The sequence below is a fragment of the Maylandia zebra genome, linkage group LG6 (assembly GCF_041146795.1).
Source record: "Maylandia zebra isolate NMK-2024a linkage group LG6, Mzebra_GT3a, whole genome shotgun sequence".
NCBI classification, from domain to species: domain Eukaryota; kingdom Metazoa; phylum Chordata; class Actinopteri; order Cichliformes; family Cichlidae; genus Maylandia; species Maylandia zebra.
This window is the reverse complement of record NC_135172.1, coordinates 20,975,358-20,988,625: the sequence shown is the minus strand read 5'-3', so window position 1 is coordinate 20,988,625 and position 13,268 is coordinate 20,975,358. Positions and strand designations below refer to the sequence as shown.

At 43.8% G+C, this 13,268-nt stretch overlaps 1 protein-coding gene across 5 annotated transcripts in view; it reads right to left on the bottom strand.

Moving 5' to 3' along the window:
* bnc2 (basonuclin zinc finger protein 2) overlaps positions 1 to 13,268 on the bottom strand; it is a 169,491-nt gene that overhangs the window by 76,029 nt on the left and 80,194 nt on the right. For 3 of the 5 annotated variants that reach the window (XM_076884853.1, XM_004549389.2, XM_012918714.3), the window contains exon 3: positions 10,487 to 10,549. The exons of the other annotated variants lie outside the window; for them this stretch is intronic. In XM_076884853.1, coding sequence (XP_076740968.1) covers positions 10,487 to 10,549 — 63 coding nt within the window. The remainder of the gene's footprint in view (positions 1 to 10,486; positions 10,550 to 13,268) is intronic. 5 annotated transcript variants of the gene reach the window in all.

The following is a 13,268-nucleotide window of genomic DNA, read 5'->3' as shown; positions in this document are numbered from 1 at the left end:
GTAGCCATTTAAACTTCCAAAACCAACAATTGGCTAAATTACTCAAACTTTTTATAAGGATTAAAGGATTAGATTAACATGTCAACATGCAAACTAGCTAGTGAGGTTTGTGCTTGCTTTTTGTGCCACAGTGAGGTGCACGTGTGTTTGCACCAGTGTGTACTGTATGTGTGCTTAGGTGCTTTCTACTCTTAGGTGTTTTTCTGGCACATTATTGAGTATTTTATTGATACTATGAGCAGACCAGTCGCCCATCAACCTTTCATCGGCCAGTCATGCGCAGTGAGGGAACGGACTTGTGGCGGGGGATCTGGCATAGATGGATACTTGGCAGGGGAGGAGGGGTAGATGGGTGGTCACTCACTCATCACTTGGATACAGTCCGACTCTTAGTGTGCGTGTGTGTTTGTGTGTGAAATCACAAGAAGGTCAGTCACTGGTCACCAGATGTTAACTGTTGGGCTGAATTACAGAAAACTAGAAAGTGGGGGGACAGTCTCCGGTTACTCCGCTCACTCACTTTCTCTCTCATGCACTTGCACTCAATACAACAAACCATGAGAGTGATGGGTGATAATGGAGCAGACACTAACAAATCTGCACCTCTTGGCTAGGGACTCGGCCTCAGAAAGCAGACAGCCTGTCCCACTCGTAAGCCCAAGTATAACACAGCACTCCACATTCAGCAGACAGAGAGACCAGTGACCCTTACTGTACACCGCTCGGTTTCCAGAAGCACTCATTTGTTGTCGAATGACATTCACACCGGTGGAATTCGCTGCGGTTACCCTGTGGATGTATAAGCCATTGCCTCGCTCCACGGGAGCGGGGTGAGTTTTAAATACAGCGAGCTGCTCAGAACCTTGTCACTGTGTGTGGCCTTACAATGTGCAGGCTACTGCTGCTCTGGATATTAACTCTTCTGTATGTCTGGCTATTAAATACCAATCCCCAACCACACACATACCACTTCCCCTTTAAGTCTCAAACTCAGGGACACAACAGTTTTGGCTAGCGAGCATAGTGTGGGCCACGAGAAGGAGAGAAAAACCAACTGTTCTCTTTAGGTGAGACCTTCCAGCTGGAGAGAGGACTCGAGGAAAAAGCCAGGACAACCGAGGGAGCAAAGTTTGGAGCACTTGTGTCTGTGCAGTAAAAGAGTGTGTGAATGTCTTTCACACGGGGAGAGGAGTCAAGAATGTGGAAACAGAGCAGAAAAGGAGGGAAAATCAGCGTTTGAGTAAGGCGAAAGAAGTAACAAGGATGGTGTAAAAGAGGGGGGAAAAAGGGTAAAATTGTCAAATCAAAAAAAGGAAAGAAAATAGAAGAAAGACCAGCAACTGGACTGATCCTGCTAATTCAGCACTTTAACAAATCAATGCCACTTGAGGAGAACAATCCGCACCCTGAGCTCAGCTAGACGCATCAGTGAAACTGGAGGCGTGTTTGTGTGTGTCTGTGCGCCTGGAGGGTTGATGATGGTGGTGTGAGGTCGTCCACAATAGTCCACATTAAGGTCCAGTAATGTGTTAATTTATAACTCTATCACCCCAGACGCCTGCATTATCCATCTGTGTCACACGCTAGGCCTACTGTATCTATCATCCGGAGGGGGAAATGACCAGTCCAGAGAGATTAAGTCACCGGTCACACAATTTCTTCTTTTCCCCCCGCTTCTTTCTTTTCCCTTTAGCCTTATCTATTGCATTCCTCTGCACCCACTTCATCTGGTACTTAGTTCCCCAGGTCAGGGTGATCAATTAGGGCTTGACAGACTTCTCAACCCCCGTCTCACTGGAGCTCCAGAAGCCCTGCCGATGTCCATGTCTACCCAAAGACAGAGCACTTACACTTGGCTTTAACACCCTACCCCTCCCCTGGCCCTGGAGGCTTGTACGGTGGCTGTTTGAATATCAGTGATCAGAGCCCGAATTACATTTCACCATAACCTCTGTGAACTCAGAACTTGTTATCACTTACGGGAGATTGAAAAAACAGATTGTAATAATAAATTTGCGTGTGGCTGCGCGTGAGCAGAGAGCATAAAAATTGGCCCCATTTGAAAAGACCCTTGACGCATATAAGTCATTGACACATAACCCAGTCCGTCATAACACTACTAGAGCTGTAATTTTACAGGTTTCCACCACCGGGTCTGGGCAATAATGTTGATATTTCCATAAAATATTATGTAGTGGGAAAGTATACTTTTTCCCCTATGATGGAATGCATTACATTTGTCACAACATGCAAACAACATACTGTATTTCTTCAGTAAACATAGCAAAGTGTGTATGTATAGGTGTGTGTGTATGTTTGTCAGTTTGCATTTGTGCCGGTGGTTCACATTCTCTATGTCAGTAGCAGCAGGCACTAATAACACACAGGGGTAAATGATCAATACTCGCCCTCTCTATTCAATTTCACAAGATCACTGCTATCACCGGACACACACAAACTCCGGCGCACATGTAAATGCACCGAGACGAATGTAAAACAAAGAGCCTTTCACTAACAAATGTAGCCAGAGGGCTGGCTAAAACAGGAGAATTGGCTTTGTTGTGAATGCAAGCAGAGCATTAATATTTATTTTCTTAGAAATGCTCCCCTCTGTCTTGGGAGGACGGTAGTGAACATGAGAGGCAAAAAGAGGCTTTTGGTGAAGGGGGAGTGATAGGAAAGACAAGCTGGCAATTACACCTTTAAAGAGTGCAACAGTCATCACTAGAGAAGAAAGGGAATCTGGCCATTAAGACTAAGTGGATGTCTATTAGATCATGGAGGTATGGAGGTGGGCATTTACCATCAGTCCAACTCAGAGACAACCTTGTCTACCCCTGGATCACGCCAAAGGCAGCGAGTCTAGAGCAAAGCCAACACGTTGGCATCATTTAAAGTTTTTCATAAAGTTAAAATGCGTTCCGTTTTCTTAAATAATCAGCTGGCTAAACTTTCGGAAATTCGCCCGCTCTCTTTTTAAAACTATTTATTCCAAGAATGTTTTCCAGAGACATCACCTCTGCGCATTGAAGGCAATTAAAAAACTATCAAAGTCACCACCCAGTCCTATGAGATCAAACCAACCCTCTGCCCTCTTTCTACTTCTCTCTCTGTCCCCTTCACCCCCCCGCCCCCTCGTTCCCTAGTGTAAACCCCCCCCATTCTTATCACTGCGGTACAGTTAATCCTCCTCCTCTCCTCCTCCTTCCATCGCAGAGTCCCTCAGGGGGTACGCGGGAGGCTAAAAGGCGGGAGCACATTTGCCACTTGCCTGCGACACATAATACGGAGCAGGCAATCAACTTTGGCTTGACATGTATTTGCTCATCTCTGGGACACACACACACACACAACACCTAGTCCCACCCTCCACCCCCCCACAACAAGGACTGCTGGGAAATTGAGGGGTGAGGGTGGGGGGATGGTTTGAGGGAGGGTTGGGGGGGTAAGACTAAATTAACACTTGACATTCAATACGGTCAGGTCCTTAATTGGCCAGGGCCTTCCTGAGAAGGCAATTTTCTATTCCCTAAACTGCCCCCGCACTGCGCCATGTGCCAGTGTCATCTGTGTATGTATGCCTGCGAGTGTGTGTGTGTGTCTGTGTGTGTGTGTGAGAGAGAGGAACAGCGAAATTGTATCTGTGTGTAAGTATGTGCCAGAGAGGAAAACTAAGTGTATGCATATATCTGTGTGTGGCTGTGTGTTTGAGCCCGGGCCCCTGTCCTGAGAGAGGCCCTCTCCGGTCCCTTCCCTCTCTCTAATGAGGCTGGATGAATTAGCGCTACGTGACATGATTTGAACAGCGGTGGCTGCCCCCCAACACCCCCCTCCTCCCTTCCTCGCCCTCCCTCCTCTCCTCATCTTTGTCCTTCTCTCCTTCTCATCCTCTTGCTCTTTTTTTTCCTTAAAGCAGTGACAGGCATCTGGTGGCCAAAAGAATGCCAGGAGCAACCCCGCGGCTCTCGCCTTTATGCATGCTGCCACCGCTTTATACCACTCACCCACACACACACACCACACGCACAGATGCGCGCACAAACACATACAGAGAAACCTATGTAATCTACACAGAATGAAACACTTTCGCCTTCCTCACCAGTCCTTTTCCACTCACTCGCACACACGCAGTCTCCCTTGCACTTCCCTGCGGATTCAGTTACAGTTGATGTTATTACAGCTTTCAACCTGAGAGGTATTAGGCTTCCTTTAACAGATCTGACAGCATTTACAACACAGGCAAGTCGACGCCTCTAATCGCCTCTGTGACTTCAGCCTATTACCAATTGATCTCAAAGAGAGCCTCCTCCTCACCTTCTGACTGATGCACAAGCTGTCGGCTCCTTTTCTTTTCCTTTGTCATAAAGCACTATCTTCGCCGCCGCATCCTGTAAACTCCACTGCTCTTTAAATAGTGTCATTTCTAATGACATTTTGTATTATTTACGCTCATTGATCAGGCAGAAAGGATCACCTTTGCCCTAATGGGATTTTAGCAATGGACAAGATGGTGAATTTATGATGAAAAACAGCGGTAAATCTAGGTGATAAATCCTTTTCGGCCACCCTTTACAAATCTAAACTGATCAACAAGCTGTGAGGTAATGGCCTGAATAAAAGAAACAAAAGCTGCAGATTTTTTTTTCCTTTGGATTTGGCGGAAACATATCAAATAGATTAAATGCCATAAAATATTAAATGCTAGTCAGAGTCACACACATCATGCAGCAGACAAAGCTCTAACAAAGCACTTATCGCTAAGAGTGTTTCCCGACAAAGGAAGAGGCAGCTCAGGCCATTTACAGAGAAAACATCAGCACCAAGAAAGCAAGCGTATATATATATATATATATGTGTGTGTGTGTGTGTGTGTGTGTTTGTGGGGCCGCTTGTGTGCCTGCCAGTGCACAAGTAAACAACGGAGATACATCTTCCACTTTTAACACACACAAAAACTGCGTTTTCCTTACAAGAATTCTCACTCCATCCAGCTGTTTGCTTTAGTCGCACAACAAATATCCAGAAAGTGTGACGCCAGAGGTCATTCATGGTGGCTCGCCACCACTGGGTTGACCAATTGATGTCAATCACGGTAGGCAAATTAGATCATTTGTGACTTAACTGACATTACAGACACTGCTGCTCAATATGTGATCACGTTCAGTCATTTTCTGTTGTGAGTGTGTGTGGCGGGGGTGTGGGGTTGTTGGGGGAAGGGGGGGATGTCACACTTAAATGAACAGGTATGCTCAGTGACAACACACAATGCTTCTTCTATCTAGCCCACACACACACACACACACACACACATACATACACGCACGCACGCACACAGCAGTATTTCACTGCACGGGCGCATACACACACACAACACGTACTCACAAAAACAAAAAGCCACCCAGAGTCTCAGCTTGCCAGAAAAAAACACAAGCTGTGGGATGCCAATGCAGCTGCATTTAACAGTGGCCATTAAACGTTATTAATCCAACAGCGCAAACATCTTTACAAAGTCAGCAGAGAGCACAAACAAACGCTTACACATGTTGCTTTAACACTTTGCTCACAAGGAAAAAGAAGGCGAGAGGGAAAAAAGTAGCTAACGGGTTTAGACTCGAGTTTAGAGGCTTTTTATTCAGTGGGTTAAAATGACAGCATTGTTAAGAAGCAATTTACACAATCTGCACAAAGAAAATCACTGTACTTTATATCTGTGTGTATGTGCGTGCATGTGTAATACGTGCGCACTATGTACATTGGCTACAAGCCTACCACAGCCTGTACCACTAGCCTCCCTTCTCCAGAACCTCCCTAAAAAATCCTCCCTGGGCTTCGAGCAATCAAACCTCCATGGTAAGTTGGAGACAGAACAGAACGGAGCGGGGAGATAGATGGAGAATAAAACATTGGAGCACAAGAGAGGAGGAAAAAAAGGAAGAAAGAAATGAAATGAAACAGAAAATAGTGAAAGGGGGGGGGGGGGGGGAGCCTCCTCCACCTCCACTGTTCACAGACACGGTTCCATGTATTCATTAAAAGATGAAACATATTTATTCTTGCCTGAGTGCAGCTCTCTTCACCTCACATGTGAATTGTGGACATGAAATCTGTGTTACCTTTTGGAAAAACCATTTTCTTTGAACAACAACTTTGGTAATTTGCCAACACACAGCACTGTACAGTAGGCCTGCACGCGCACACACACACCCATACACACAGTATATGTCAGATTAGCAGAAGAAAGAGACAGAGTCAAGTGCGAGACCTGAACAAAATTACCATCATTATCCATAACCATAAATAAGCCTGATGATGATGGTTTTAACAATAATAATAGCAATTCACTCTGAGTGCTTTTTCAAATAACAGTGACAGCATTAGCTACATCGCCAACAGAAAAATGAAAGGCTCGGTGCCTTGAGAGCTCTTCTTCTTTGCCACTGCTGATGGGGCAAATTGGCAGGCAGAGCGAATAGACAGGGGTCCTTAAAGACGGATGTAAAAATAGTAGGCTTTCGATTTGCCCGCTGCGTTGGCGCAACTCCAAGGAAAACAAAATAACAGGAGTTGAGGAATAACAGGAAAAGGGAGAAGCCATGGTGAAAGTATGCCCAAGTTCCTGTCACTTAGCACAGGTCACACCTAATGTCACCTTCCTCTGGATACAGAACAATGTCTCTACCATATGGCCACGTCTTAAAATACCACAGGCAAAATAAATGGATTTCTGATGGTCCACCCCGCTGGTGGCTCGGGTCACCTGTGGCAGCGCCGTCCCTTTCCCGGCTCTCGACGCCACAGCAACCCCTGGCAATACCACTCGCACAAACACACACTTACAAGAACTACACTTCAAGCCTTTTATAGCTGCCTGGATCCCGGTGACAGCTGCTGCATTCCTGCCGTGTCAGTGTGTGTGTGTGTGCTGCTGCCCTGGCCCTGTATTCATGTCCCCCTCATTAGCCAGTGGTGGGGTGGTGACATCCTGAGCGACTAGCCCTTCAAACACACACATTTCCTCTTCACACCGGCGACTTCACCGTACTGCAGGAAACTGCCCAAAGACAAATGACTCACAGCCGTGTTTTGAAAGACACGTAGAAAATGAAAGAAGGAAAAACACAGTAAAAAGACGGGTGTTCCACTGCTTACGCGGACATCAGCAGATAAAAAAAAAAAACAGCATAAAGCGTTTCAATGCAATCTACATGACAACAGTTGTATTTAAAAATACATAACACTGTAAACCATTTTCCCAGTGCCGTAAGAAACTAATCACACACACACACCCCACACACATGTGCTGCTGAGTATAGCTCACATTTTGAATAACCACGCTGATTTATTCCAAATGAATAAAACCTACGTAAATCTTTCTGGCCTGAAATACTTCATGAATTTCCTCAGTGCTACGCGGTGTTGACATCTTCTACTCAGATTACTGGTATTTTATTGATTGACTTTGTCAAAAAAAAGCGACTCGCAATAAATAAAGAACAACAGAAGGAAATGGAATACTGTATTTCTTTGATTTTACATGCCCACACAAGAGTAAGAGAGGTCCCTGGGAAAGACTCAGCTCCAGTAGATTTTACCACTCATCCCACTGATAAAGCCAGAGCATATGGCTGTGCATTTCTATCGCTCCTCACCCATAAAATGCACCCTATGCTTCCATATGATACAGACCCCCCCATTCACCATGGTGGTGAGGCACCTGTCTCCTCAGGACAAACAGGAAACAGCTGACATGGAGCCTGTGAGTGATGCTCACATGATGCTTATTGATCGTTGTTTGCCCCAGGTCTTGCACACAGAGTCAGGGTCAGTGCTTACCCATAACGCTGGGCCTGCAGGGCATTATTGCACAGCTATAGAGGTTCCTGCCTGACCTGAGATACACGAGATCAGGGTGCCGTATTTTATTTTTGAAAGGACAGCATATAAATGAATTGAAAATTAAAATCTATCATACGGATTTTAAGATGGTGAGTGAAAGAAAGGAGAATATATGTGCACGCGTGAAGAGTCAGTCAACTGTCCAAGAAATAGAGTGGAAAATGGTGGAATTAAAAGCGTGGCTATTGATGTTACCCACTAGACAAGCAGTATGTAAAACAGAAATTTAAAAAGCTGGCATAGTTATCGTATGTATACATGTACCTTCAGACATACTGGGCGATGCACTTTCTGAGAGAAAAAGATTTTGAAACGCCAGTTGGAACTAGTTTAAAGTAAAAATGTTGTGGACGTCATATCTCCCTGGTTGGCACTTGGGTAAATATAGTGGGGACCGCAGCATGAATGGGACCTTGTGCATCCTCCCACCTCATCAAACCAGATGGGCTCTTACTAGAGCACGCATACAGCAAATATACTAGTAGCCGTGCCCACCTTCCTGCTCGGTCTTACTCTCGTATTGCTCTCCTGCAGAAATAACGCCGCCTTTACAAAACGCATCATCATACACACAAAGACTGCGTTGGATGCCAGCTCGCTCAAAAATCACAGCGTCCATTCTCAGCTCTGCCTATGTTATCTGGATGTTCTTAACTGGTGCGCAGCAGTAATACGTGAATTAGGCAGTATAAGAGGACAAGTTTAGATCGAGGGATAAGCGCTTCATCAGGGTCATCTATTCTGTTGAAGCTTTGAAGCTTTTCCGGTCAGGTTACCAGACCAAAACACTGATTAAAAAGGCATAACCAAGAAAACACTGTGCTTCTTCTGTCCTTGTGTCTTATGATGAGTCGTAATCCTGCACGGTATAAACGCTCAAAATGTTCCCCAGTTACACAGATTTAGTCTCAGGAGCCTTTTGTGCAAAGACAGTAGCTGCATAAAAACCATCTGATTTCGTCTTTGAGCATTCGATCTGCTGCTGGTGAAGAGTTTCAAGTGAGAAAGACAGTGGCGAAGAAGACACAGAGCAGAAAGTGTGAAGGTAGGGGAAGAGGAAGAGGGCTGAAAAAGCGAGGGCAGAAGAAGAAGCTGTGAGAGACAAAGACGTAAAAGTAGAAGAAGAAAAAGAAAAAGTAGTAATGGGGGAAGTGGTGCGTGTCTTTTCTGCAAATCTCCTCTTTCACCTCTGCTCTCCTCCAGCTCTCCAGCCAGGGCCAGCCAAGAGACACTTCACCTCGCACCCGCACACACATGGAGCCCGATCCAATACACAGAGACGCACACACACACACACAGGGAGGATACACACACACTCTCACATCCTTAGTAACACGCTTACACTCACACAACTGGCATATGAGTGCTTAGCCACCCACTCAGAAAAATAAATGGCAAACCCACAGACACCAACTCTTTAGCGCACACATAAACGTCACGCACACACACACACACACACACACACACAGACACACACTTGACACCAGATACATGTATGTATAGACATCCATATGCTCCGTGTGCAACGACCCATCAAAGACAGACATGGAAATAATAACAGCGAGTGTAACCACACACATGCGCACACGTTCACCGATTGTGGGTAATTCTACACATATGCATCAAATCACTGCCTCCAAGTCCAACACAACAGTAAGAAGCAATGCATATGCACCACATATGCAACATACAACACGACTTTACCCCACCGTGTAAAACAACGGTTGCCTCCAGCCTCCCTACACACACACACGCACACACACTGCTATAAATCTATCATTGTGTTAATAGGCAGATTAGCGTCTACTCTGAACTGCGCTGAAGAGGATAATATCTACCTAATTTCTTCAGTCAGACAAAACAAAGCAGAGCATGTTTTTCCACAAATATGTCCATCATCATGCTCTGAGCGCTAACAGAATTCACTTCCAACCGTTTGGCATAAACAGACAGCGCTGGGCTGGCTGCACAATGCTTTAACGAAATATATGGAACAAGGGAAAATCAACCAACAGGACTGTGATGTTGATCCAAGCGAAATAAATAAATAAATAAACATGACAAAAAGAGGAAAAGGAAGAGAAATGGAAAGAAAAATTGTAATATTAGAGGAAATAAAGTCAGGCTTTCAAATCTTTGAGAGGATGTTTGGAGACAAGAAGCCAGCAGATTTGTAAGAATTAAAAAAGACATATAAATATATATATATTAGTTATAAATTTAATTTACTGACATTAAATTAAAGTAATTTCCATATCCTAAAATTGTAAATGCTACAGTGAAAAAATAAAATGCTGCAAATCTGAGTGAGTGTTTGTTTAAAATATTATTTTAAATCCTAAGAAAAAAATTGCCACAAAAAGCTATATAAGATATAAAATTTCTGTTATTATTTCTATTGTTTTAACGCTGATTATTATTGGTATTTGAATTAATTTTTTGGCGTTTTTGTGTTATCTAGTTTTAAATGATATGTCTGTGTTATCCACCCCTGCTGTGTCCATAGGTGGATAAAAAGAGTCTCGGTGTGAGATGAAGCAGGCAGCACTGAGAGCAGACAGAAGTCAGGCAAGCTGTAATGCCACTGTACCTCTTCCAGATCTCGGCCCATAGTCGACCTGTCGCACTTCAAAGGAAGCCGCGTTACAGCACCCTTGCAAAAAGAAAAGGAAGAGGCTATTTTAGAGATGGTTTTAAACTGGAGATATACACTGATTTTTTTCCCCCCACCCCTTTTGAGGTCTGCACCGAGCCTGGGTGGCTCCATCAGATCCTCAGGTGGAGATGAAGGCACATTTTTACAAGCTTCTCTAATCCTTGACTTGTTCCCACGTTCCTCCGACTTGAAGCGGAGAAGACAATAAAAAAGGGGGGGAAAGGAGAGAGAGAAACGCGGCCTCCGGCTGCTGTATTGTGGAGGAAACATCCCTGATGAGCCAATTAGACTCGTAGTATCACTTAACTCTGGAGTTTTTAACTTGCAGAGGGTCGATATTCATAGCCACGCATGTACAGCAGCGGGTCAATTAAGGCTCCAAATATTATCACTCCGTAATGCCTGGAATTAATTACACTCGCGACTAATGTTTGTATTTTTTCCGCCATAAAAGCAATTAGGAGAGTTCCCTTCTCGCAGTGTTTTGTAAAATGTGCACTGATTTTTTTTAACACGAGGAAGCTGAGAAAATAGGTCGTATTTATTGAATCCATTTCATTGATTTCATTTAAATTGCATGCTGTTTATGCCCTTTCCTGTTGACACTTGCGTGGATTATAGAGGATGTAAATCTCCTGCTGTGTGGCTTAGAAAAAAAAGAGTTTGCTCAAAGATTAAAAACCTACTAAGGCCTTTTATGAAAGGTGTAAATTTGTTCGACTGCACAAATGCCTCAATATCCAACGCTGTTAATTTCGTTTGCTTTAGAAAAATCACGCAACGATTTAAAAATAAATAAATAAATAAATAAAGAAGAAGAAGAGAAAAGAAAAAGGAAAAAAATACCATTGTATCAATATGCAATCTCACACTCCACATTTAATAAAACATAAGGAAAAATATTTAATTCACCTGTATTTTTCATTTGTTTCTTCAATCCAAACAGCATCGCCTGTGGCCAAATATTTTTAAAAGAAATTGCCTCGTGTCTTGAAAAACATCCAAGTGAATATGAAATAAATACATTCATTAATTGCCAATAAAAATCTATGAAAAACGATTAAAATTCGGCAGCAATACAGGCATTATTTATTAAATTCAAAGTGGTTTTTAAATATTTTCTTTAGGTTTAAGCAATTTTCTCCACGCCATATAAGACACGTGCTGCTTTTTTATGATGAAAAAAATGAAACTAGTGATTCGGAATTTGGATGCAACAGAAAAAAATAAATGTCTGTGCTTCACTTTCTTTGCACTCTTCAGTCACGGATGCTTGTCCACGAGCTAATCAAACACCTGCTGCAAACCGCAGGTTATTTACGTAATTAACAGGATGGCTTTAAAATAGGAAAATCACTGCCTTCCTATCACAAGAGACATTTCCTACGTTTCGACAGTGCTTCTTTGTGTGTGTTTGATTTACAAGGAATTCCAAAAGGTATTGCCAAATGGGTTTTGTTGTTGTTGTTGTTATGTTTTGTTTTTGTTATTTTGGAGATGTCCCTGCATCTCATCACAGCCGCTTCTCCAAAACGCACTGCGCACAAATCTTTTTTTTATGTCTCTATCGATCAGATGGAGATGTGATGTAACTAAACTTTTATAAAATCCTGCATCTATCTGTCACCTGGTTGATCTTTACGGGAGATGGGGGGTATTTTTTTTTTTAACACAAGCCCATAACGCATTTCTCTCCAACACCCCAGGGTGCGCCAGGCTCGGCAAACACAAAGTCATTATCGGTTAGATTCCAATAAGGCGAGTCTGTCAAGGAACAGGCTTCCTTCGGAGAATTTATGTCATGCCTACTAAACATGAGAAGATGTCTTCTAAGTAGTGCGAGGAAGGATAAATAACAGCGAGTCCCACAGCTGATTATATTGAAACAACGGTGCGCATTTGTAAAAAGGATTGGGGACGCAAACGTGGGGTCCCAGCAGATGCTGAGCGCAAGGGCCCATCCACCTGCTCGTACCGGGAGAGGAGAAGAGAAGCGGTTCGCTGACCCCTGCAACCCATCCACTAATTCGTGTATCAATAGTTTGCATGATCGTTACTTTAGGAAGATTTTGAGGGGGTGGGGAAGATAAAACGTGATAAGCACGAAAGGTGTGAGGATGTAAAGGGAAACACTATTGATTTACGTATCTAATAAATTTGAGGGCTTTAAAGATCAACCTGACTAAAACAAAAAAAAGGTGGAGGTTGTTTTTCTCCTAAAACTATTTCGTGGAAAGCTGCTTTAACAAAATGTGTCTTTACTAAAAGTTACACCGGGATTCTTGTTCTTTTAAAAAAAAAAAAAAATCCCAAAACATCGTTTTCATCTTCACGATTCGACCTCTGGGGGTTAAACAAAACAAAAACAAAACGGACTCCAAGTGCCGTCAAGGTGACAGAATATGTTTCTCATCACTTACAGCACGGAGCCGCGGCGAAGCTGTTGCGCAAGAGCCGCTATGGCCCGAGTGCGTAACAGCGTGTGCATGGTACGGAGAGTCTGCAGGTCCCGCTATGATTAACTGCAACCTAACAACCATCCTCTATCTTTACTGTCTTCCCCTCACGCGGACGTGTGCGCGAACGGACGCACACAAGCACACACGCGCGCGCGCACACACGCGTGCACATACACTTGCTCGGAGCTGGACATTCCTATCCCCCCTCTCCGTACCTGATATTTATCCAACGAAACCACTTCATCCCTGTCATGTTT